The sequence below is a fragment of the Henckelia pumila genome, chromosome 2 (assembly GCF_033568475.1).
Source record: "Henckelia pumila isolate YLH828 chromosome 2, ASM3356847v2, whole genome shotgun sequence".
In the NCBI taxonomy this organism is placed as follows: Eukaryota; Viridiplantae; Streptophyta; class Magnoliopsida; order Lamiales; family Gesneriaceae; genus Henckelia; species Henckelia pumila.
In genome coordinates this window covers 107,836,831-107,863,300 of record NC_133121.1, presented here as the reverse complement: position 1 = coordinate 107,863,300, position 26,470 = coordinate 107,836,831, and the positions used below count along the sequence as shown (strand labels likewise).

Genomic DNA, 26,470 nt, shown 5'->3' with positions numbered 1-26,470 from the left:
AATAAATTTAATCATCTCGGACATATTCTGCATTCAGACCTGGACCAATCGGTCTTGGTTCGCTAGAGATAGAGACTAGTTCCATGATGTTCACTTCATATCTGTCTTGGAATAGAAATTGTAACTAAAGTTGTGCATATCTCACACACTATGGTCTAATACAATTTCCCTTCCTTCTAATTCTCATTCAGTTTCGATTCTCTTTGCTCTGTCTATGTATTTTACAAAATGTTTTAGTCGTCAACATTTATTCAGACATAATCTTCAAATTCAAGCCATAATTAAACAACTCAATCTTGAGCTGCTTCATCATCATCATCAACAATTCAAAGAATTGTAATAGGCTTGAACCTAACAAAGCATACTTCAATATACAAATTGTTCTGCTTCTAGTTGGTATATTCTTCTTTTCTCATCATCATTATTTGTTGTGGCAAAGAACCATTAAATCAAATTCTATTTGAAGCACTTACCAACAAATAAATATATCTCTATTCGGTCAGAATTTCTTCATCAAAATCTATCAGCTAGGTGCTAGGTCTTGAAGTTGCTAGATAGTCAATCTGATACATCATTCATCTGTATCTTCCCAATATCTGAACAACTGATCATTTCTTCAGGGCACCTTCTACCTGCAATACATCTATTCATTCACTGATATTCTATTCTATTTAATTCAGAGATACTTCATTCAGCTAAGCAACTACTATTCTGTTCAATCTGACCACATATTTCTGTTCAGTCTCTGTTCAGTCTGGCCATATCATTTTATCATTCTGGGGTGCTTACGTCACCCAAAGAACACTGTTCTATTCATTTCTGGGTGCTTACATCACCCGGGTAAAATCTTATACTAAAATCAATAAGAAATTCAGAAATTTACTTACAAATCAGTAAGAAATTTAAAAATTTACAAATCAGTAAATCAGGCAATCTCATTTTCAAAGGTAGCACATGTACACATGCAATTAATCAAATCATCATATTCAAGTAAAGCATAATCATGCAATACTATAAATGCATGTGACTCACTCTACCCCGCTCAGCTTCTATCTCAGTCCAGAAACTTACGCTTTGATACCACCTGTTGTGAGGACCTCGGGTTGCTAATCTCGTTTTAGGGCAACTAATGATTAATTAAACAATTAATCAAACCATTAAAGAATAATAAATCACGAGCATAAAAAAAAAATTTTTAAAATTTCCCGAGCCTCGCTCGATCGGGAAAAAGCTACCGATCGAGCGAGCATCAAATCAAAAGTCTCGGGTCTGCAGCACAAAAAGCCTCGCTCGATCGGGAAAAAGCAACCGATCGAGCGAGCAAGAAAATCAGATTCACTGCCCTTGAAAAACAGGCCTCGCTCGATCGGTAACTTTTTCCCGATCGAGCGAGCCATTATTTGCTCGAATTCAGCAGCTGAGTTTTTGCTGTCAAAACTAAATCCAAAGTATATTTCATCATTCAAATCAAGTATAACCATGTTATAAAATCTGAGAACATGTGACGACCCGAGTTCTAATCTCTCGATAATCAAATCATCAAATAGAATAGACAATAATCAATGTCTAAACAAAATAATTTTTTTTTTTTTTAAAACAGGAAGCACCTCGCTCGATCGGTAAAAATCTACCGATCGAGCGAGCACAATGCTCAAACTCTCAGGTGCAGCGAGTGGTGGCCTCGCTCGATCTGCAACAAATGACCGATCGAGCGAGCCACTTCCTTCAAGTGTTCTATTCCTGATTTAACAGCCTCGCTCGATCGGTAAGAATTGCCCGATCGAGCGAGCACAGGTTCAGAAGCAGAACAGAAACTGCATTTTGCTGTCAAATGAGTTCCTTTCCTTCATTTTGTTCATCTAGCTTCAGTTCACACATGATCTAATCAAAATCAACAACTAACATACATTCTAACATGATAGATTTAGATCATAATAAAGCCTTAAAATCATCTCAAGATAGGCTAACATATCAAACAAAAATCATTGTTATAGAAAAGGCATAAAGCTACAACATCATGTTGTCTCTAGGATTTACATATCATTTCAAATCCTATATTCATCACAAGACCACAACTTATTCATCAAGAAGTTTTGGAACAAGTAGCTCTAACATGCTCATGTTTAAGACACTCAACAACATCATGACAGCTCACACAACCATCTACACTCGGATCATCACGCTATCTTCTTATCCTTTGTTCTTCACGTTCGCTTTTGCCCGGTTCCACTCCCTCCTATTGCAATGACACATACAACAAAACAATAGCCGGATAACTCCGGTGAGAAATAGATTTCCCAGTAAAAGCAAATAAACATGCATACAAACATATATCAAGATCATGATATAAAGAACATAACTTCAATGCATGTTTTAAAACAAGGTTCATCTCTTCATTCGTCGGTTGGGATCCCGAGAAGTAGATATCATAACTAATCCACCGACTCTCCCGATCGAGGTGGGGCTACTTATCTCACTTCTCTAGACTTTGAAGCCATTATATATGTAAATCAGACGCTAGGCTAAACAACCACCCAGGCCATACATATACAATCCCTTAAATCGTCTATTCGAACGTTTCCGTTCATTTCGAAATCAAAGAACAAGTCTTACAAGATGAATGCAATATATATCATTCAAATCACATTCATTAACATCAAGACTTATTCAACAACTCAAAGGAAAGCACATAAGAGCAATTAAGCAAACAAGTATGTGATTTAGGGGAACTCGATACAAAACATCTCGAGTTGTAATCCCAATCAAATAGTAGTCCACTTTTACCTTTCAAATGTGATGTTTAGGATGTCTTCTAACTGACCAAAGCTGTACAATAAACCAATATAAGCCTTGACTCAAAATCTGCTCAAAACCATACAACTTGAATGTAGAATAGTTTCAAACCTTGCTTCAATTCTTTATCGGTTTGACGTCGATGTTCTCAAGCTCGATGTGTCCTGTTTATGCACTGAAATCACAGCATAACAAGCAAGGAATCATCAGCTAATAATTCAGCAATTTCTTATTCCAAGAACAATAGCAAATCACTTCAAATCATGAGTTCGACGGCATATCGGTATAACTCGGCGATTCCGAACACATCTATAACATTCCTAACATTCATATCAGATGTTTAATCTTCAAAACCAACATATCAGCAGGTATATAGATCAAATCATAGCTGATAAATCATAAGAACATGATACAACAATCATTCCTCAACCCAACTTCAAGAAAACAAGTTTAGAAGCTCATCAACCACAATTTCATATCAACATCTGATCTCTGTCCATTTCGAATTCTCAAACCCTGATGAACTAAGATAAAACTTACATCAAATCAAAGGTCTCGTTGCAAGGATTCCAGAACATCTTTCGGAATCGAAAACGGATACCCGTAACTCAAGATATGTGAATTTGAAAATGAAGAATAGGTTTGGAGTTCTTGCACTCGGTTCTTCCTTTTGCCTTTGCTGAGTAATCTGATGGAAAAATTTTTGTTTCACACGTGAGTGCTAGGAAAGATCACAAGTGTCCAAGCTATTTGCATTTTAGCCCCTCAACTATTCAAAAATTGCAATTTGGTCCTCAGCTTCTCATTTCATTCAATTTCAATCCTAAATAATTTAAGAATATTAGAATTTAAATCAAAACTCCAAATATTTCCAAATTAAATATTCTCGGATTCAAATTAAATAATTCCGGGCGTTACATTCTACCTTTTCAAGAGCTAAGTTGTTTACAACTTGTTTGGAACCATCATCAATATTTTAAAATTGATAGGTAAAAACTTTTTAAAAACCATATGGATGTTTATGATTTTTGAATGCTATACAAGTGCTTGGTTTTTACATAAAAATTTTAAACTTCTGCTGCATTTCTGGACACAAGAGAACCGAGATCCAATAGGCTGCACTGTTTGAAAAACTGGGGTCTCAGATCAATCACGATTGATACCCGGTGCAGCGGAAGTTTAAAAATTTTATTATGGAACAATTCCATAGTGTGAGTATCAACCGTTTAACGATTAAATTATTGTGTGTGTAAAATTCAAATAACAATTAATTAAATTTTACCTTCAATCTCGAAGCGAGATTAATGGACACCACACAGATTTCTCTGCGCTTCTTGTATCTCCCAGGAACTGATGAACTCCTTCAATCAGGTCCACGAATGGGGTTTAAATCCCTCTGATAGATTGCACTAGAAAATCTATCAGAAGTTTTTCTGCGAAGAGATTAAACGAATCTGATTCGTTATTCCTGACTGCGATTCAAAATCACAGACCGAAATTTCTCGGGCAGAGAACAGGGAGGGGACGGCCGAAAACTTTTGAGAGAGAGGAGGGTTTCGATTTTCTGTCTCAAAAATTATGAGCTGTTGTTTTTAATTTCTGTACTGCAATAACTTATTTATAATGCAGGCCACTAACACCTTAGGGCCCATTAGTCATAAGCTAGGGCCCGACAAGCAAAGCCCGCACGTTCAGAAATTAATATAAAATTCATCGTGACTCCGATTGATGAACCGATTTCACCAATGTGCACAGAAACCATTTCTGCACATTTTAAAGTCAAAATAAATTTTCCTGAATCCGAATTCAGTGGTTTCCAAAAATGTCCATCCCTATGTCATTTTAGGAAATCCTACTCCCTTACTCTTATTTAAGAAGTCCAACTCCTTAGTTCATTAAATTTAACTCTTTAAATTTAACTATCTCAACGGGGATTAAAACTCCATTACACTGTGTGACCCTCAATGGTTCAGGGATACAGCTAGCCGTGGGCTCACAACTCCTTGTGACTCGGAACAACACTTTCCGACTTGCCCAACGAATCAAGGTAAAGCGCCTAGCAACATCGCCCCATGATTCCCTAGGTATCACTGATAGTGCCTACAAGAACCAGTAGATTTTGGTTAGCGTACAGTACGGTCCCTTCATCCATATATCCCGATCGAATCAACAACCATTGGTATATCGAGAGTCGCTCAAGATTCGATAACTATGCAATACATCTTGAAGATCAAATTAGTGACATCGCATGTGCTACTAAGAAACCATTTCTTAAATCACATCAAGTACTCTGGCCAGAGATTTGTCACACTAATATCTCCTCAGATCGCATAGGATATCCACACTCGCAAGTATGTGGTGAATCCTTGACAACAATGCATTGACTCCTATATGTGTCGTAACTGTACCCAATCTCGACACCTGATGACCCCCATAGAGTCGGTAAACGAGTCAAAGCACAGCACTAGCATATAGAGTCTCCATGATGTTTCAAGTCGTAAGGACTAATGGTGTACAACCAAAACCGCGGACTTTATCCACTCGATAAGTGATAACCACTTGGAAAATCCGGATAGGGTAGTTCGATTATTCATCCTATGAATATCCATTTGCATGCTTCGAACATCTCCATGTTCCCTACCAATGAAACGTGGTACTCCGCATCGCAAATGCTAGTCTCAAACTCGAGCGATCCTTATCCTTATTATCGGACGGCTCAATCGACTAGGAACGGTTTTAGAATATACAGTGACTATAAGATGTATTTCATGATAGACATCTCCATGTTCTACCACATCTTACATACACTATAGTATATTCAAGGTCTTTATCAAAACAACAATAGTATATCACAATATAACAATATGAAGTAATATAAAGTCATTGCCATAAAAGTGTAAATAATATTAAACAAAAGATTGTTTATACAAAGAGTCATCAAAGCCCATAGCCACACAGTTGGCTCACTGGGCACCCACTCTTACAATCTCCCACTTGCCCTATAGCCAACTAGTCATACTACGTAGACCCATTGCTTCGCGATGTTTGTCAAACAATGGTCCTGGCAAGGGCTTAGTAAGCGGATCAGCGATATTGTCTGCAGAGGCCACTCGTTCGACAATGATGTCTCCTCTTTCCACAATCTCCCGGATTATGTGGTATTTCCTCAGTACGTGTTTGGATCTTTGATGAGACCTTGGTTCCTTTGCTTGAGCAACGGCACCCGTGTTGTCACAGTACACCGGGACTGGACCAACAAATTCAGGAATGACGCCCAACTCTTGGACGAACTTCCTCATCCAAACGGCCTCTTTAGCAGCAGCTGATGCTGCAATGTATTCAGCCTCAGTGGTGGAATCCGCTGTGGTGTCCTGCTTGGAACTCTTCCAAGAGACAGCACCGCCATTGAGCATGAACACAAATCCAGAGGTTGACTTCGAGTCATCCACATCACTTTGGAAGCTAGAGTCGGTATAGCCTTCCAATTTGAGTTCTCGTCCTCCATAAACCATGAACATATTCTTAGTCCTTCGCAAGTACTTAAGAATGTCCTTCACGGCTTTCCAATGCATTTGACCAGGATTAGACTGATATCTTCTTGTGACACTCAGAGCAAATGCTACATCCGGTCTGGTAGATATCATCCCATACATGATACTACCTATAGCTGACGCATATGGTACATGTGTCATATTCTCTATCTCTTCATCAGTCTTGGGACACATAGACTTGGATAGAGAAACTCCATGACACATGGGTAGATGTCCTCTTTTGGACCCATCCATTGAAAACCGTTTCAATATGGTATCGATGTAGGTTGATTGAGTGAGTCCTATCATTCTCTTAGACCTATCTCTATAGATCTGTATCCCAAGAATGTAGGATGCCTCTCCCAAATCCTTCATCGAAAATCTACCTGATAACCATATCTTTGTTGACTGCAACATCCCTACATCATTCCCAATGAGTAGGATGTCATCAACATAAAGTACTAAGAATGTCACCGCATCCTTAACTACTTTCTTGTACACGCAAGGTTCCTCCGGGTTCTTGATGAAACCAAAATCTTTAATTGTTTCATCAAATTTCTGGTTCCAACTTCTTGATGCTTGTTTTAGACCATAAATTGATCTCTGAAGCTTGCATACCTTATGCTCGCTTCCCATGGATGTGTACCCCTCAGGCTGCTTCATATAGATTTCTTCCTTAATGTCTCCATTAAGAAAAGCAGTCTTCACATCCATTTGCCATATCTCATAGTCATACCATGCAGCTATGGCAATCAGGATTCTTATGGACTTGAACATTGCAACTGGTGAAAAGGTTTCATCATAGTCAACTCCTTGCCTTTGAGTATAACCTTTCGCCACCAATCGCGCCTTGTAGGTCAATACCTTACCATCAGGCCCAAGCTTTCTCTTGTAGATCCATTTACACCCTATTGGAACAATTCCATCGGGAGGATCTACTAAAGACCAAACTTGGTTTGTATGCATCGAATCCAATTCTGACTGCATAGCTTCAAGCCATAAATTCGAATCCGCATCAGAAATTGCTTCCTTGAAGTTTCTTGGATCACATCCAATGTCGGGTTCATCTTGATCCCCTTCAAGAAGAAGACCATATCGAACTGGAGGTCTAGAAGTCCTTTCGGATCTTCTAGGTGCAGGCGTGTCCAGCAATGGTTCCTGAGGTGTAGGATCGTTATTTTGTATTTCGGGTTCTTCTCGAACTTCTTCGAGTTCCATCATCTCGCCTTTCTTATCCAATAAGAACTCCTTCTCCAAGAAGGTGGCATTCCTAGAAACAAACACCTTTGTTTCAGCAGGATAATAGAAATAATATCCGATTGAATTCTTCGGATACCCTACAAAATAACATAAGCTGGATCGACTATCCAACTTATCTCCCACTGTCCGCTTCACGTAAGCAGGACATCCCCAAATCCTCAAGTACGAATACTTAGGAGCTTTGCCATTCCATAACTCGTATGGTGTTTTGTCCACTGCTTTAGTGTGGACGTTGTTCAACAACAATACCGCCGTTTCAAGCGCATAGCCCCAAAATGAAGGTGGAAGCTCAGTGAAGCTCATCATAGATCGAACCATGTCCAACAAAGTTCGATTACGACGCTCCGATACACCATTAAGCTGTGGTGTCATAGGAGGAGTCCACTGAGAGAGAATCCCATTCTCTTTCAGATAGTCCAAAAACTCGGTACTCAAGTATTCTCCACCTCGATCCGATCGAAGTGCTTTAATACTTTTACCTAGCTTGTTTTCTACTTCAGCCCTGAATTCTTTGAACTTTTCAAATGCTTCAGACTTATATTTCATTAAATATAAATACCCATACCTTGAATAATCATCAGTAAAGGTAATGAAGTAGGTGTGGCCATGTTGAGTCCCTACTCTAAATGGACCACAAACATCTGTATGGATCAAATCCAACAGATTTTGACTACGCTCAGGTTTCCCCTTAAAAGGAGATTTAGTCATTTTTCCTTTTAGGCAGGATTCACAAGTAGGTAGAGAATTAATATCAGACATATCAAACATGCCCTCTCCCACTAGCTTGTTCATCCTCCTTGAGGAAATATGACCTAGCCTAGCATGCCAAAGGTTTGCCGGGTTTTGACTATCGATTTTCCTTTTGTTTGTTGTCGCCGGTTTATCAACATAATTCACTGGAACGTCTTTTAGTTTTAAGTTGTATAGATCGTTTTCAAGTTGTCCATTTCCAATTAAACATTCATTCTTGTAAATATTGCAAATCCCATTCACAAAATTGCAAGAATAACCATCTCTATCAAGCATAGAAATAGAAATAATGTTTTTAATTAAATCTGGCACAAATAAAACATCTCTTAACAATAATTTAAAACCGTTCTGCAAAGTCAAACAAACATCTCCAATGGCCGTAGCTTCAACTCTGGAACCATTCCCGAGCCTCAGCTGGGTCTCACCCATTCTAAGCCTGCGACTTCTTGTCATCACCTGCAAATCATTGCAAATGTGAGATCCACATCCGGTATCCAATACCCAAGAAGTTGTATTAAGTGACATGTTTATTTCAATATAGAACATACCCTTTGCAGTTCCCAACTGCTCAAGATATTCCTTGCAGTTGCGCTTCCAATGACCCGGCTTCTTGCAGTAATGGCAAACATCCTTGGATTTTCCATTGTTTGAAGCCTTTGTCTTTTGCTTCTTCTCGGGCTCGACTTTCTTGGGTGGGGTAGAACGTTTCTTGCCCTTCATACTTGGCCCCTTCTTCGCAGAAGATGAGGAGCCCACCAAGAAAGCTGGCTTATCCTTCTTAAGTGTGGATTCATATGTAACGAGCATATTGACCATCTCTTCAAGGGTGGCCTCTATCTTGTTCATATTAAAATTTATCACAAATCCATCAAATGAAGAAGGAAGAGACAGAAGCAATAAATCCACATTGAGTTCATGCTCCAACACCAAATCTAGGGTCGCCAACTTCTGTATGAGCCAAATCACTCGTACCCCATGATCACGGACCGAAGTCCCTTCACGCATGCGGCACGTCATCAACTCCTTAACAGTAGCGAACCTTTCAGCCCTCGACTGAGCCCCAAAATGTTCCTTGAGTTGCGTGTGAATGTCAGCAGCATTCACCGTGTCCTCAAATCGCCTCTGGAGTTCATCAGACATCGAGGCTTGCATATAGCATTTGGTCTTGATGTCATGGTCACACCATGCATCAAGTTTGGCCAATTCCTCCGGACTTATGTCAGCTGGTGCTTCCTTCGGAGGTGCTTTCTCTAACACGTAGAGCATTTTCTCCGAAGTTAAGACAATCTTCAACTTCCGGAACCATTCCGTATAGTTGGCGTCAGTCAACTTGTTTTGTTCGAGGATCGAGAATAATGGATTTCGCGAATTCATTGTATGAAATACTGAAAAGAAAAACATACATATATCAATGATTGTTTAACAATTTACTAAGACATAAAATAGGCGAATTTAATTTTATGAATCTCACACCCACTATTTTAACGATTTCACCACCCTCTAGTGAAAACGGGAAACTTTTTCCTTAGTGAGAACATGGAGTCCAATTGACAAACTTATGGTCCCGAATAATATCAGCCAACCATAATTCTCAAAAGGTAGAGCCCAATTGCTTCCAAAGCAACCCCCATGTGTTTACCTCATGTCCAATAAGGGCCCAATAATATGACGCCGTTTAAAGTGACATGTCAAGATGACCCATCAATATTAAGTTGTGATGGACGGTCGCCATGTGGATCCCCCAATAATATGAGCCGATCCCATGGGAGTTCCACCCAACTTACAACATTTGTCGATCCAATGTACAGCTTTCCGACGGACGGGCCCCCCCAATAATATGAGCCGGACCGTATCCGCGGGTAGCATCACATACATTGACCGTTGATGGAAGGTGGGAACATTTAAACAAATTTAAATTTCCTTTATTTATCTTGATATAAATTTTAAATCATATTTAAAATGAGGGATTTTTAATTATAAAAATATTTGTCTCATCATATTCATTTTATTGCATGCTTGCCGGATTCACGCAATTTATGTCTAAACATGCATACAATCATAATATCAAATATTATATAGGATGATCGATTCCATTTCTAATTGACCCGTGGTTGCCAATCACGGGTCTTAGTCCAATCCTAGGTAATATGCAGTATGCAATGCAATCCTATTACATGTGCTTCTAATTTACATTTCTTCAGTCTTTATTGTCTGCTGGGCCCACCGTCTTCAAATCTTGATCTCCCACTAAATCTAATGCATTTACAATAAATAACAATGACAAGTAGGGGATACATTTTAGGGGTGGGAACGGGCTATAAACCAAGTCCACTTTTATTACATATGACATTCATATCGGGCCATAAACCAGGCCCATTAATAAAACCAACAACAATAAAACAAAATGTAAATTCCTAACATACACCTACAAAATTGGTCATGGCAATCGATCATCCTTATCCAATAACATTTAATTCAAAATTAATTTATTGGATAACATGCAGTGGCAATTCAAATTTAAACAAGATAAAATCATATTTTATATATAAAATCTCATTTCACATATAAAATCATATTTTATCTCTATATCAAATAAAATCATATTTTATCTATAAAATCCAATTTTACAAATAAAATCATATTTTACTCAATATATCATAAGATCATATCTTATCATCAATTGTACCAAAATAATTGATTTCAAAATTCAATTTACGGATAAAATATTAAAATTTTCCAAAAATTCAAATTTATCCAAAATCAATTTTAAAATTTACGGACTCGAACAATTCGATCCGAAATCTCGTGAACCAATCAAAACAAATTTTTGATCGGACCAAAAATAAAATTTTAACATATTAAAACTAATTTTTAATAAAAATAATAATTTTTCCCGCGGGCCGCCCGGGACACTCCCGGGCCGGCCCGCACCCGGGGCGCGGGCCGGGGGCAGCCCGGCTGCCCCCTTAGGGCAGCGATCAGGGATTAAATTATTTTCATATAGTTTTTTTATTATTAAAAATACAATATGTCAATTCACCTCTTATTTAATTATAAAAATTCACCTTCAGTAATTGATATTGGAATATTGGAATTTGGAAATACACAAATGAAATGAAAAAAAAAAATCATAATATAGCATATGAAATTTATGTATATCAATTTTTTTAAAATTTATATGTAAATCATTATATTAATTCAATATGTATATCATTATCAGTAATACTCATATTAATAAAAATAAGAATGATTCATTTATAAAATTAAAAAATAGATGGATAGTATATATATTTTTTATGTTTATAATTAAATAAGAGACGAATTGACACATTGTATTTTTTTAATAGTAAAAAAACTATATGACAATAAAAAGAAAGAAAATAATTATTAATTTCTTTATTGCACTTATATTGTAATAGTATATGAGGTTAACTTTATAAATGCAATATGATATTTGGAAAACCAATTACAATGTTGAGCTTAATTAATGAGTTCACAAAAAATATTATATTAATGGTTTTTTCTTTCTAATTAATATAGCATGCTTTTAATAATATATTAAGTTATGAAACTTATTCTTCATAACATTTATAGTGATGTTCTCTATCCATATATTATATTAAGTACAACTTTTGTAGAAGTATTAATATTATATTGCACAAAAAATATTTTAAATGATCGGTTATTTTTATAGTGATAGTACAAAAAATATGTGAATTTTAAATTTCTTCCTGTTGCTATATTTGTTACAATTTATATATAATTCATTATCTATATATATATGTATATATATCCATAATTACTTATTTTTAGAGGTTGCAAAGAACTAACTTAATTTACCTCATGCTTTTACATTTTTCTTCAAGACAAAAAATTATAATCAATAATATTCATAATTAATAAAAATAAGAATTATACATTTAAAAAAGAGAAAATTGCTTTTTTGGTCCTGTATGTTTGTCACTTTGTGATTTCAGTCCTTTATATTTTCAGATTTCAATTTTAGTCCGCTATCTTTATTTTTTCGACAATTTGTAGTCCTTTTTCGACGTGGCGCTGACGTGGCACCAATTCAGTGCTGATGTGGAGATGACGTGTACAGTGCCACATAAGCATTTTTGAATAAAAATGACCAAAATTGCCAAAAATCGGAACATGCAGGACTAAAACTAAAATATGAAATCATAGAGGACCAAAATCGCAAAGTGACAAACATACATGATCAAATTTGCAGTTTTCTCATTTAGAAAATTCAAAAATAGTTTGTAAGAAAAAAAATATAGTGAAAATGTTTTATGTTTATAATTTTCTTCTCCTTATTTTTTTAAAAGAATGAATTTATGAATATGATGACAACCATTAAATAAATGCACTAATTAAATGACTAAGCAACACATTAAAAGAATGAATTTATGAATATGATGACAACCATTAAATAAATGCACAAATTAAATGACTAAGAAACACATTGATTTCCACAAATTCAATATCCCAAAATTGTCCCTAAATTTTACACTATTTTTCCACCTATGCCCATGCAATTAATACCAACCATTCATATTTTTTGGACAATGCAGTAAATACACAATGCAAAAATTTTGCCCACCATTCATACTTTTATAGTAGAAATAGATATCACAAAAAAGTCATTATATTATGTTGTTCAAAGAAGTTGTGCCCTACGAGATTTTAAAACATAAAATTTATCTAAAATAGAATCTACATCTATATCCTTAGTTAAATATCGCTCAATATAGAGTGTCAAACAATCGGCAAGAAAGTCATCCTTCATTTTATTGCGAAGTGCCGTCTTCACATGCTTCATTGCTGAAAAATCTCGTTTAGTAGTGACAGTAGAAACATGTAAAGTCAAAACAAGATGAATCAATCTATTCAACATAACATAAACCTTTGATCGTCCACTGTCAGTCAATTGCTGACACAACTCAACAAGTGTAGAAACCTTCAAATTCTGCATCACATCAAGTTTATAATGTACCAATTCATTCTCCAAAGCAACGACATCTTGATCTGTGAAATCTTCGGGATAAAAGTTCATTTCAAGCTTGCAAATATCATCACTCTTAAATGAGTCAAATGAATTTTTAGGATATAAAGATGTACTAAGATAAAGAAGTTCCACTGATGACTCATTGAACCAAGAATTTAACTCCATCAAGATGAAATCTATTGTTGCATTAAAAACATCAAAGTGGTAATGATGCTCAACTGTAGTTTGCTGACGAGAACGACCAATCTTATATAGCACTCAAGGTTAGGCACATCAATTTTATTTCTCGAACAAAAAACTTTCACTTCACGAAAAAAATTCTTCCCACCCGAATTCTCTAAGTTCTTGAAAGATAATTTTGGTAGTAGAGACAAATGTAATAGCATTCAAAATGTCTTCAGATTTTCTTTGAAGAATTTGACAAAGAGTATCTGTTGTTATCATAATTTTATGCATTAAGTGTAAAATGAACACAAATTCAAAGCTTGCCATGTTTCTATAAATCCCCTGAACTTCAGCCCTAGCTCTTCCATTTGGAGAATGGTCACTAAAACTTCAAAAACTTTGCAAGTTGCAGCGTACATACCTATCAAACTTTTTACCGAGTCATAGTGAGAACTCCAACGAGTAGCTTCTGCTCGCTGAAAATTACCAATCTGATTGGCTCCACTTCCAGTATCACGTTCTCCAATTTCCAACATATGCTCAATTTCATTTCTTGCGCAGTATGTAACTCAGCAATGCGCTTAGTAGAAGAAGTAACAATATTGACAATATTATCCAAATGAGAAAAGAATTCCCAAATAACACTGACATCCTTAGCTGCAGAAACCAATGTTAGTTGTAATCGATGAGCAAAACAGTGGACATAATACGCATAAGGACAATCTCTGAGAAATAATGCCTGAAGTCCATTCCATTCGCCACACATATTACTAGCACCACCATATCCTTGGCCTCTGATTTTCTTAACCTGGATGTCATAATGAACAAGAACATTTGATATATCTTTTTTCAAATTCAATGAGGTTGTGTCGCTGACACTTTTAATGGCAAAAAATCTTTCAGTCAAAATCCCATGATTGTTCACAAAACTCAAGATAATGACCATTTGTTCCCGTTTAGATATATATCTCGTGCTTCATCAATAAGAATACAAAAGCATTTGTCTCCAACTCCTTCACGAAACATCTGTCGTAATCTATTGACCATAATATGTAAAATATCTTTTTGAATTTCTGGAGCAATATATTGGGCATTTTTAGGAGCATTCTCAAGTACTACTCCATCAATTTTTGTACTCATTTTTGCAAAAGCCTTCACCAATTCAATAAAATTCCCACGATTAGATGAAGATAGAGATTCATCGTTACCTCTAAAGGCACAACCTTGAAGTGCTAGCCAGCAAACAAATACAATTGAGGTCCTCAAACGCAAACGATTTTTCTCTTTTTCCTCTTTATATTAGGCATGAATCACTTTATCAATATGTTGCGAAGGCCTCATCAAATTTTCGACTCTTCTCTCACACATAGTATGAGGCGAAGAAGCTACAGAACCATTATGAGCAAGAAGTGCACATGTTTTTCCTTGGTTTACTCTTTTCCAATTGTCAAATAATCCATTGACCAGTGCCGAGATATTAGACGAATTAACATCATTCTGAAAAAGAAAACAATAAAAACAATATGCCTTATTTGTTGAAGGAGAATACTCTAACCAATGAAATTTCTGAAACCATTTTTTCTGAAACCGACGATTCTGACTTCCAAATTTTGTACCCGGATACTCCAACATATCTGGTTGATAAGACCCCATCTTTAGATATGAACATCTTATCTCATCTCGTACATTAAAGTCATATTCACATATCTGTTTTTTTCCCCGGATCTCGCTCAATACAAGTAGAGGATGACTGATGGTCGTCACTAAGCGAGGAAACTGGAGGAATTTGGATACTAGAAATCGTAAGACTTTCACTAGATTGATGTTGCGTTGTAGGGACCGTAGGAATTGAAGTATTTTCACTAGTTTGACGATCTCTTTTTTCTTTTCTTTTTTTAAAAAAGAGGTTATCAACGTCTTTTCTTTTTTTGCAGCAAATTGATGTTCCATTTTGAAATAGTTAAGTTATATCCTTAAACGAGTAAAATAAATAACAATCAAAAAAATAAACAAAGAATAGTCAGTCATGAATCAATTACTCAACAAGTAATAAAATAATAATCAATTACGAATAAATGATGGACAAATATCATTAGAATTAGTAATAGAACACTCAATGTGGCAAATTTGTTTTGGACATTGTTTACAACTATTTGCTAAATTACCAATTAAAAGTGTGAAAGTCTATTTCTACATGGCCAATGAGATTGTAAAATATGCTACATAAATTACTAAATTACCGAGTAAAAATGTGAAAGCTTCTACAATTGTCAATGAGATTTTTTGGAATCCAATACTTGAATTAGCTCGAAAGTGAAAAACTCATACTGTAATTTTATGTAGAATTTTCTACTGTGACGACCCGGTTCTTAATCTCTCAAATCAAACATTAATCCAAGATCATGAATTAAAACCAAGCAATTAATCAAGCAACCAAAGCCTCAAATTTTTTTTTTCTATTCAAGGAGGCTCGCTCGAGCGAGGGCCTCTCGAGTCCAAGACCCCCTCCCTTGGCTCACTCGAGCGAGCTGAGTTCTGTCAGCTGCCAAAAAAAATCAGAATTGTTGTTGTACTTTGATTCAATAATCCATCTACCAACTCTACCAAGTCATGGATGCAACAAACATGGTATAAAAGTTATTAACAAGTTTATTCCCACATCTCAAAGTAAAAGTAGCACAACTAGTTCAAGTGTGATACATAACAAAGGAGTAGAAACTCTAGACAAAAGGTCTAATCTAATAGTTCATAACTCCAACTCTTGTTCTTAACATAACCATGACAGCAACAAGATTTCTATACCGGATCATCACTCTAATCTCTCAAGTCTCGATTCTTCACGGTCTTCCCGGACTTGTTCCAGTCCCACCTATTGTCATGCACACATACAAACAAGACAATAGCCGAAGAGACTCCGGTGAGAATTTAATCCCAGTATAAAACAACATAAACATGCATAATCTCAAGTAATTCAACTTGAAGCATATTATCAATTATTCAACAAATAAGACTCAAGGCAACTTAAAACATATTAACTCAACATGCTATAAATCAAGTTGCAAACATTGCATTTAAGCAAGACATGCTATCAATATTTACAAACTCATATCAAATCAATAAGTCAATATAAACTCTTCAAACAATCATCATTTCCTTATACCCTTACCTGTTGAATATCTTCCAAAGAAAATTCATTCAATAACATAAAGACTCAAAGACAAGTCGAGGGTTCAAGGATTCAAATCTTACAAAATCGATATTTTCAAAAAGCATTTCGTTGGGATCCCGGGAATATCATAAGGCCAAAAATCAAGCCTCCCACCTACACTCCCGCTCGAGGTGGTAACAATTTCGTATTTCCTGGACTGTGAACACTATACTGAGAATCGTGGAAAAAAGAAATCAAGTCAGATCTCAAGCCTCTCATATACAAGTTCACCACGTCCAATATTTTCTTTTCGATTCTGTTTTCAAGGTTTCGAAAGAATTGTGGCTCAAGAGGTTTACTAACAACTCTATAATCAATCTACCACAACTCAACAACTCAAAATAATTTAAACTCATCAATATCAAATAAATTATCAATCATTAATCTCAACAAGTAATCATATAAGCATCTATTAACATAGAAGCACAAAGTATGTGGTTTTAGAAAGGATTACTCAATAGATTCATATTGAGTGTGCAAGCCCTTTCTTTAGAGGTTGTCTTATACCTTTCAATCTTGGTTTCAAGCTCTTTAACTCTTCAAAATCTGCACACACAACCCTCAATAAAAATCTGCTCAACAACCAAGTCTTGCAAACTAATCTTCAAGCAAACCTTGTCCAATTCTTTCTTAATTTGAAGCTGACTTCCCGAGCTCGAAATACCTCCATAAAATTCTGAAATGAAGTATGTACAAATCATTTATATCAGCAAGAACTTATATATAGTACAGCTCCAACTCATCTATTCAAATTTTATCAAAATCTTGAACCGATGGCGTAATGGTATAAATTCGATAACCAAAACTAAAATCTATCAATTCTATCATTCAAATCAACTTCAATCCATCTCATATCAGTTCAATATCATCATACTCAATCAAAATCAGAAGCTTAGAATCAAATACAACTTCTGAAAAATCACGACATTTGAAACCGATAATTGTTCTTCGGTGCAACTTCGATACCATAACACATATCGCTTCTAATAAAAATATTAACTTCCAATTCATTTCCTAACCTCATATATCAGCATAATAAAAGGTGTGAATTTCGAAACATAAGCTAGAAAATAATATCAATTCCATAACAGCTTAATCAAAGATAGTCCCCGACAAGCAAATTCTGAACTTGACGACGTAATGATTATAATTCAGCAACCGTAACTGAAATTCAACAACTCTATCATCCATTTCTAATTCAAATACATGTTATACCAGCAACATAACATCAAAAACCAGCTAGATCAATAGGCATAGGTTTCGAAATAGCTGCTGAAATTCTGTAGCAATTGCAAACAACATTCCTTTTTCCGAACCGACTTCGATATAACAATACTTCAATTCTCTTCACTCAAATCACATACATATCAGCATATAAACTCTGAATAACCAGCATATTAGAAGCATCAAAATCTCGAGTATAAGCTGGAAATTCATAGCAAATACAAACGGTATCAAATCTTCAAACCGGTTTCGATATAGCAAACAATATAAGCTCAAGAACACAACACCATGACCAATTCTGATTTCTGCCCAAAAACATAATTTCGAAACATGCTAAATCCCATCAATACTTACATCAATATATATCCCTTCTTGCAAGGATTCCAAAACTATCTTCGAAATTGAAATCGGACAACCGTAGCAAAAGTTATCGAATTTAGAAGATCAAATTTGGACAAAGAATTGAAGGTCTCGGTTTTGGCTATTGAGGAAGATGATAATTCTGATCATAATTGATGATAAAACATGTGTATACACGTTCACTACATATTCAAGCCAAGTGTCCAAGTAAAATCTGAAAATTGCACTTTGGCCCCTCAATTCTTGCTTATTTGCAAATCGGTCCTCGCCAAATCTTTTTAATTCAATCTCAATCCTAAATAATTTAAGAATATTAGAATTTAAATCAAAACTCTAAATATTCCCAAATTAAATATACTCGGATTAAAATTAAATAATTCTCGGATTAATTCAATTAATCCCGGGCGTTACAATTCTCCCCTTCTAAGATCGGATTTCGTCCTCGAAATCTCATGCAATCTGTACGCACATAAGATAAGGAATAAGAGAAATACTGAATAAAAACTCATATCAGTAGACTAACTCAGAATATCACTGTCTTGTATCGGATTCAATTTCTCATAACTTCTTCAGTTCTTCTATGACTACTTCACTGATTCAATTCTGAGTTGTTTGTCTTTCTTATCAAATATCCGTATCAGCGGTTCGACATAGATCAATGTCTCATCAAACTCAATCTCATCTGACTGAAGCACATAAGAAGTCTCATTCTAATACGTTCGCAGCATAAAATACATCGCGAATATCATAAAGCAATAAAGACAATATAAGTCGATAGGCAAGATTGCCTATTTCTTCAGAAGTGTCATCAGATTCAACAATTCTCGGAGATAATATTCGTCGCTTGTCAAATCAGACCATGCTTCTAACAATAGAAATCTGCAAACATACTCGGTTTCCCTGTTCAAAACACAAAGGTCGGTGTCTGATATTCGTATGTCTTTCTTCTCAATCATATACTAACTTCATTCTCTTCTGAATAAGCTTCTCTTTCTCTGTCATTCCTCAAATATCTGATCCGATAACTGATAGTTCTGAAATACTAGCTCAATTCAGAGAATTTCTGATTTTCTTGTCATTTCCCAATTCAGAGCAGCATCACTACGTCTATTAAATAGCTGTCACAGGAATAAAAATCTTCAAGTGGCAATATTAGTCAGCTAATACCGAATCAAATATTAAAATTCTGAGCATCTCCTCGAATTTTGGATAGTCAACTCAGACAATCCATCGAAAAAAAGATGGTCAAATGGAATCCCATAAAACCAAATACTCAATTTATTTGACAATCGATGCCACAATCAATCAAATAAATCTAAAGTCTCCAACTCGACAATAGATTTTAATAATTCATGTCATCTCATCATATCATTAACTTCTTTTACAGCTATTTTCTCATATATGTAGCATATCCAAGACAGCATAATCTTGCATTTGTTGAAATCTACTTCAAGCAATCACAAACTCATAACGATCAGTAGCATAACTGAGAAATTTAACTCAAATTAGTACTCTGACATAATAGATCTCAACCTTTCTGCCATAACATCGAGTAATATCAATTTCAGAGTCAAACTCCTTTGGCGATCTCTTATAACAAGGAATAACATTTCTCATATAGATACCATCTATTTCATCATCTTGTATAACTTCAAATACAACAGATTATTCCATCTATACAAACTATCAAAAATTATATCGCAATCTCCTGCCAATATTGATAGTTTCAGAATAAAATTCAATGAAATTTGATCTTCTTTCGATTCTGAACTACGAATTTGTTCATAAATCATTTAATTGACCTTGCTCAGTCTAATTCATTGACAATATAGACTTTAGAACCAAGAATTCTATCACATCTGCATTCATATCTCATCTGCTAGAATTGATAAATTCTATAACTGTGCAAATCAATCATCTAATCAAGGCAAAAAGATAACAATTTAGTATTGTGGCCTTATTCAATTTCTGATAAGTAGCATAAAATCTCACTGATCTGTGTCTCTTTCAATTTGTGCAGTTCTGTTGGTGCCATTCTATAAGGTACTGGAAAATAAATAAGATACCTGGCATCAGTTACGTATCGAAGTCCATCTCACAGGCTGGAATTAATCTCAGAATTTCATTTAGAAAATAACAGCAATTCGATAATAATTGACAAATCAATCAATTCCGAGCTAGCTTCCAATACATTGATTGCATAATAAAGAATTTTCTCTGCTCTTTTCTGCAATCATCAAATTATAAATAGAATAGATATCGAAGAAATTCAACATGTCGAACTCTTACCGTAGAATTCCCAGCCCTCTATCAATTCAATTCTGAATCTCATAACTTTCTGAATCAATCGACGACATCCATGTACTTGATCAACATATCTAAGCCAATATTTCAATCATAATCTGACGAACCAAGCACAATACAATCGATGTTTCTCACATTACCATCAGACTGTAGTATACAATTTTCGAACAGATGTCACTTCCTTAAAAATCACGAATAGATACCATAGTAGATAATACATCAATAGGTAACACACATAATCTGAAAATGTCGTTCAGAGATAACATAAGGGATGCTCCAATATCTTCAAGCACATAAGCAAAATAATCATTAAGAGAATAATTACCAGTTATATCATCATTCGATGCTTTCGGCTGGTTTTCTCCTGGTTTAATCTGTAGTGGAGGCTGTAGTTGATAGAAATATACCAAAGATGCTTGCTGTTCAGGCTGAGTCACTTCTCTCGATGATCTTGCACTATGTGATCTTTTCACACCACGTTGCGGACATACTCTAGCAAAATGTCCCGTTTGATAACATATATGGCAACTCCCAAGTACACCTATGCACTGGTTGATAGGATGTCCTCCTCCACATTTGTTGCAATAAACTCCTGCATACACAGAACTAGTTTGCCTCTGCCCGCTAGAGCTAGATGAACTATCTCCCGATTTCTTAAACTGTTTTCCTCTTGCATTCAAAGAATCTTTCTTGCCAGTACTGCTACCACCTTCCTCAGATCTGGGGAATGGTTGCTGAAACTGTGTCTGTGGCTCTCTTTGAGACTGTAACTCAAACAATGCTTCTCGTTGTTTCATCAGTCCAGCCTCTGCTCCTTTTGCTTTATTAAGTGCGTCTGCAAAGTTGTTTGGTATACCAGCATTCACTAGTGTAAATACATTTGAATTCAGTCCATTAATAAACTGATCAGCTTTAGCCTCTTCATTCTCAGCTACATGTGGAGCAAATTTCAGCAAGGTAGAGAACTTAGCAACATATTCCTCGATGTTCAAATTGCCTTGTTTCAGATTGGCAAACTCTGCATTCTTATCTTTTCTGTACGACACTGGAAAAAATCGTTGATAAAATTTAGTTTTAAACACTTTACAAGTAATCGTCGTACCTTGATTTGCGAGAGCTTTCTTGGTTGTAATCCACCAGCTCTTTGCAACATCGTGCAATTGATACCCAATCAGTCTAATTTTTTTTCCTATCATCTGCATAATCAAAGGAATCAAACATCACCTCAATATCTTCTAACCAACCTTCACATTTCACTGAATTCTCAGTTCCTGTCAAAGTAGGCGGCTTGAAAGATTGAAATCTTTTCAGAAGTATCTCCCTTGGTGACGCTGTGTCATCCCTCATATCTCTCAATGTACTGCCTTGCTCTATTCTCGGAGCTTCAGGTGTTTGTGGCACTATCGAGGCTACATTCACCTATTCTGGTTGAGGAGTTGTCTCTGTCTGTCTATTCATCATTCGACGAGAAGGCATATCTGCTAATTCAAACAGATTAGTATATAATACAATCTCATGTATAACAATTCTGTCTCAGTCCTCCTCTGATCAACACTATCGTGCATTCTCAAGAGATCGAGTTCTGATTCATTCTCGAATAATACATGCTTCCAATCAACTCAGATAATAAGGAAAGCCTATAATTCTTGCATCTGTACGACATGCTATTCTTACCATTTAAACACAGAATTATAGCATTATATAATTTGAGAAACAGTCAAGCATGCTCGATGATTTAAATCACAAAATCATGCGATCATATAGTTCTGGATTTATAACACAATATTCGCATGTACTTCAGGTAATTACAAAAAGAATTCAATCACATGCGAATAAAGAAATCAAGCGGACTCGATCTACCCCGCTCATTCTAAATCAGTCCAGAACCTATGCTCTGATACCACCTGTTGGGACGACCCGGTTCTTAATCTCTCAAATCAAACATTAATCCAAGATCATGAATTAAAACCAAGCAATTAATCAAGCAACCAAAGCCTCAATTTTTTTTTCTATTCAAGGAGGCTCGCTCGAGCGAGCCACACCCCTCGCTCGAGCGAGGGACTCTCGAGTCCAAGACCCCCTCCCTTGGCTCGCTCGAGTGAGCCTCGGGCTCCGCTCGAGCGAGCTGAGTTCTGTCAGTTGCCAAAAAAATCAAAATTGTTGCTGTACTCTGCTTCAATAATCCATCTACCAACTCTACCAAGTCATGGATGCAACAAACATGGTATAAAAGTTATTAACAAGTTTATTCCCACATCTCAAAGTAAAAGTAGCACAACTAGTTCAAGTGTGATACATAACAAAGGAGTAGAAACTCTAGACAAAAGGTCTAATCTAATAGTTCATAACTCCAACTCTTGTTCTTAACATAACCATGACAGCAACAAGATTTCTATACCGGATCATCACTCTAATCTCTCAAGTCTCGATTCTTCACGGTCTTCCCGGACTTGTTCCAGTCCCACCTATTGTCATGCACACATACAAACAAGACAATAGCCGGAGAGACTCCGGTGAGAATTTAATCCCAGTATAAAACAACATAAACATGCATAATCTCAAGTAATTCAACTTGAAGCATATTATCAATTATTCAACAAATAAGACTCAAGGCAACTTAAAACATATTAACTCAACATGCTATAAATCAAGTTGCAAACATTGCATTTAAGCAAGACATGCTATCAATATTTACAAACTCATATCAAATCAATAAGTCAATATAAACTCTTCAAACAATCATCATTTCCTTATACCCTTACCTGTTGAATATCTTCCAAAGAAAATTCATTCAATAACATAAAGACTCAAAGACAAGTCGAGGGTTCAAGGATTCAAATCTTACAGAATCGATATTTTCAAAAAGCATTTCGTTGGGATCCCGGGAATATCATAAGGCCAAAAATCAAGCCTCCCACCTACACTCCCGCTCGAGGTGGTAACAATTTCGTATTCCCTGGACTGTGAACACTATACTAAGAATCGTGGAAAAAAGAAATCAAGTCAGATCTCAAGCCTCTCATATACAAGTTCACCACGTCCAATATTTTCTTTTCGATTCTGTTTTCAAGGTTTCGAAAGAATTGTGGCTCAAGAGGTTTACTAACAACTCTATAATCAATCTACCACAACTCAACAACTCAAAATAATTTAAACTCATCAATATCAAATAAATTATCAATCATTAATCTCAACAAGTAATCATATAAGCATCTATTAACATAGAAGCACAAAGTATGTGGTTTTAGAAAGGATTACTCAATAGATTCATATTGAGTGTGCAAGCTCTTTCTTTAGAGGTTGTCTTATACCTTTCAATCTTGGTTTCAAGCTCTTAAACTCTTCAAAATCTGCACACACAACCCTCAATAAAAATCTGCTCAACAACCAAGTCTTGCAAACTAATCTTCAAGCAAACCTTGTCCAATTCTTTCTTGATGAAGCTGACTTCCCGAGCTCGAAATACCTCCATAAAATTATGAAATGATGTACAAATCATTTATATCACAAGAACTTATATATAGTACAGCTCCAACTCATCTATTCAAACTTTATCAAAATCTTGAAACGATGGCGTAACGGTATAAATTCGATAACCGAAACTAAAATCTATCAATTCTATCATTCAAATCAACTTCAATCCATCTCATATCAGTTCAATATCATCATACTCAATCAAAATCAGAAGCTTAGAATCAAATACAACTTCTGAAAAATCACGACATTTGAAACCGATAATTGTTCTTTGGTGCAACTTCGATACCATAACACATATCGCTTCTAATAATCATATTAACTTCCAATTCATTTCCTAACCTCATATATCAGCATAATAAAAGGTGTGAATTTCGAAACATAAGCTAGAAAATAATATCAATTCCATAACAGCTTAATCAAAGATAGTCCCCGACAAGCAAATTCTGAACTTGACGGCGTAATGATTATAATTCAGCAACCGTAACTGAAATTCAACAACTCTATCATCCATTTCTAATTCAAATACATGTTATACCAGCAACATAACATCAAAAACCAGCTAGATCAATAGGCATAGGTTTCGAAATAGCTGCTGAAATTCTGTAGCAATTGCAAACAACATTCCTTTTTTCGAACCGACTTCGATATAACAATACTTCAATTCTCTTCACTCAAATCACATACATATCAGCATATAAACTCTGAATAACCAGCATATTAGAAGCATCAAAATCTCGAGTATAAGCTGGAAATTCATAGCAAATACAAACGGTATCAAATCTTCAAACCGGTTTCGATATAACAAACAATATAAGCTCAAGAACACAACACCATGACCAATTCTGATTTCTGCCCAAAAACATAATTTTGAAACATGCTAAATCCCATCAATACTTACATCAATATATAGCCCTTCTTGCAAGGATTCCAAAACTATCTTCGAAATTGAAATCGGACAACCGTAGCAAAAGTTATCGAATTTAGAAGATCAAATTTGGACAAAGAATTGAAGGTCTCGGTTTTGGCTATTGAGGAAGATGATAATTCTGATCATAATTGATGATAAAACATGTGTATACACGTTCACTACATATTCAAGCCAAGTGTCCAAGTAAAATCTGAAAATTGCACTTTGGCCCCTCAATTCTTGCTTATTTGCAAATCGGTCCTCACCAAATCTTTTTAATTCAATTTCAATCCTAAATAATTTAAGAATATTAGAATTTAAATCAAAACTCTAAATATTCCCAAATTAAATATACTCGGATTAAAATTAAATAATTCTCGGATTAATTCAATTAATCCCGGGCGTTACAATTCTCCCCTTCTAAGATCGGATTTCGTCCTCGAAATCTCATGCAATCTGTACGCACATAAGATAAGGAATAAGAGAAATACTGAATAAAAACTCATATCAGTAGACTAACTCAGAATATCACTGTCTTGTATCGGATTCAATTTCTCATAACTTCTTCAGTTCTTCTATGACTACTTCACTGATTCAATTCTGAGTTGTTTGTATTTCTTATCAAATATCCGTATCAGCGGTTCGACATAGATCAATGTCTCATCAAACTCAATCTCATCTGACTGAAGCACATAAGAAGTCTCATTCTAATACGTTCGCAGCATAAAATACATCGCGAATATCATAAAGCAATAAAGACAATATAAGTCGATAGGCAAGATTGCCTATTTCTTCAGAAGTGTCATCAGATTCAACAATTCTCGGAGATAATATTCGTCGCTTGTCAAATCAGACCATGCTTCTAACAATAGAAATCTGCAAACATACTCGGTTTCCCTGTTCAAAACACAAAGGTTGGTGTCTGATATTCGTATGTCTTGCTTCTCAATCATAAACTAACTTCATTCTCTTCTGAATAAGCTTCTCTTTCTCTGTCATTCCTCAAATATCTGATCCGATAACTGATAGTTCTGAAATACTAGCTCAATTCAGAGAATTTCTGATTTTCTTGTCATTTCCCAATTCAGAGCAGCATCACTACGTCTATTAAATAGCTGTCACAGGAATAAAAATCTTCAAGTGGCAATATTAGTCAGCTAATATCGAATCAGATATTAGAATTCTGAGCATCTCCTCGAATTTTGGATAGTCAACTCAGACAATCCATCGAGAAGAAGATGGTCAAATGGAATCCCATAAAACCAAATACTCAATCTATTTGACAATCCATGCCACAATCAATCAAATAAATCTAAAGTATCCAACTCGACAATAGATTTTAATAATTCCTGTCATCTCATCATATCATTAACTTCTTTTACAGCTATTTTCTCATATATGTAGCATATCCAAGACAGCATAATCTTGCATTTGTTGAAATCTACTTCAAGCAATCACAAACTCATAACGATCAGTAGCAT

General features: G+C 35.5%; 1 protein-coding gene and 1 long non-coding RNA gene across 3 annotated transcripts; both read right to left on the bottom strand.

Annotated features, from left to right (window-relative positions):
- Positions 1 to 12,996: 12,996 nt before the first annotated feature.
- On the bottom strand, positions 12,997 to 14,455 carry LOC140878113 (uncharacterized). The gene is made up of 2 exons (XM_073281719.1): positions 13,997 to 14,455; positions 12,997 to 13,416 (listed from the first exon to the last, which is right to left on the bottom strand). Exons 1-2 carry the CDS (start codon positions 14,453 to 14,455, stop codon positions 12,997 to 12,999), a joined length of 879 nt encoding a protein of 292 aa, XP_073137820.1.
- A 1,680-nt stretch (positions 14,456 to 16,135) lies between these two features.
- Positions 16,136 to 25,065, bottom strand: LOC140885517 (uncharacterized). 2 transcript variants are annotated; one of them, XR_012150978.1, is made up of 3 exons: positions 24,981 to 25,065; positions 17,225 to 17,393; positions 16,136 to 16,378 (listed from the first exon to the last, which is right to left on the bottom strand). It is a non-coding gene; the product is annotated as an uncharacterized lncRNA (long non-coding RNA). The 2 variants fall into 2 exon arrangements; XR_012150977.1 differs by lacking the exon at positions 24,981 to 25,065 and adding an exon at positions 18,296 to 18,431.
- Positions 25,066 to 26,470: the final 1,405 nt, after the last annotated feature.

Bases quoted from the DNA above. Each gene is read 5' to 3' on its own strand.
- LOC140878113 (XM_073281719.1), bottom strand. From the start codon at position 14,455: ATGGTCATTATCTTGAGTTTTGTGAACAATCATGGGATTTTGACTGAA. The intron at 13,417-13,996 runs GTAATTTTCAGC...GACTCATTTAAG, and splicing joins AAGTGGAGCCAATCAGATTG to AGTGATGATATTTGCAAGCT.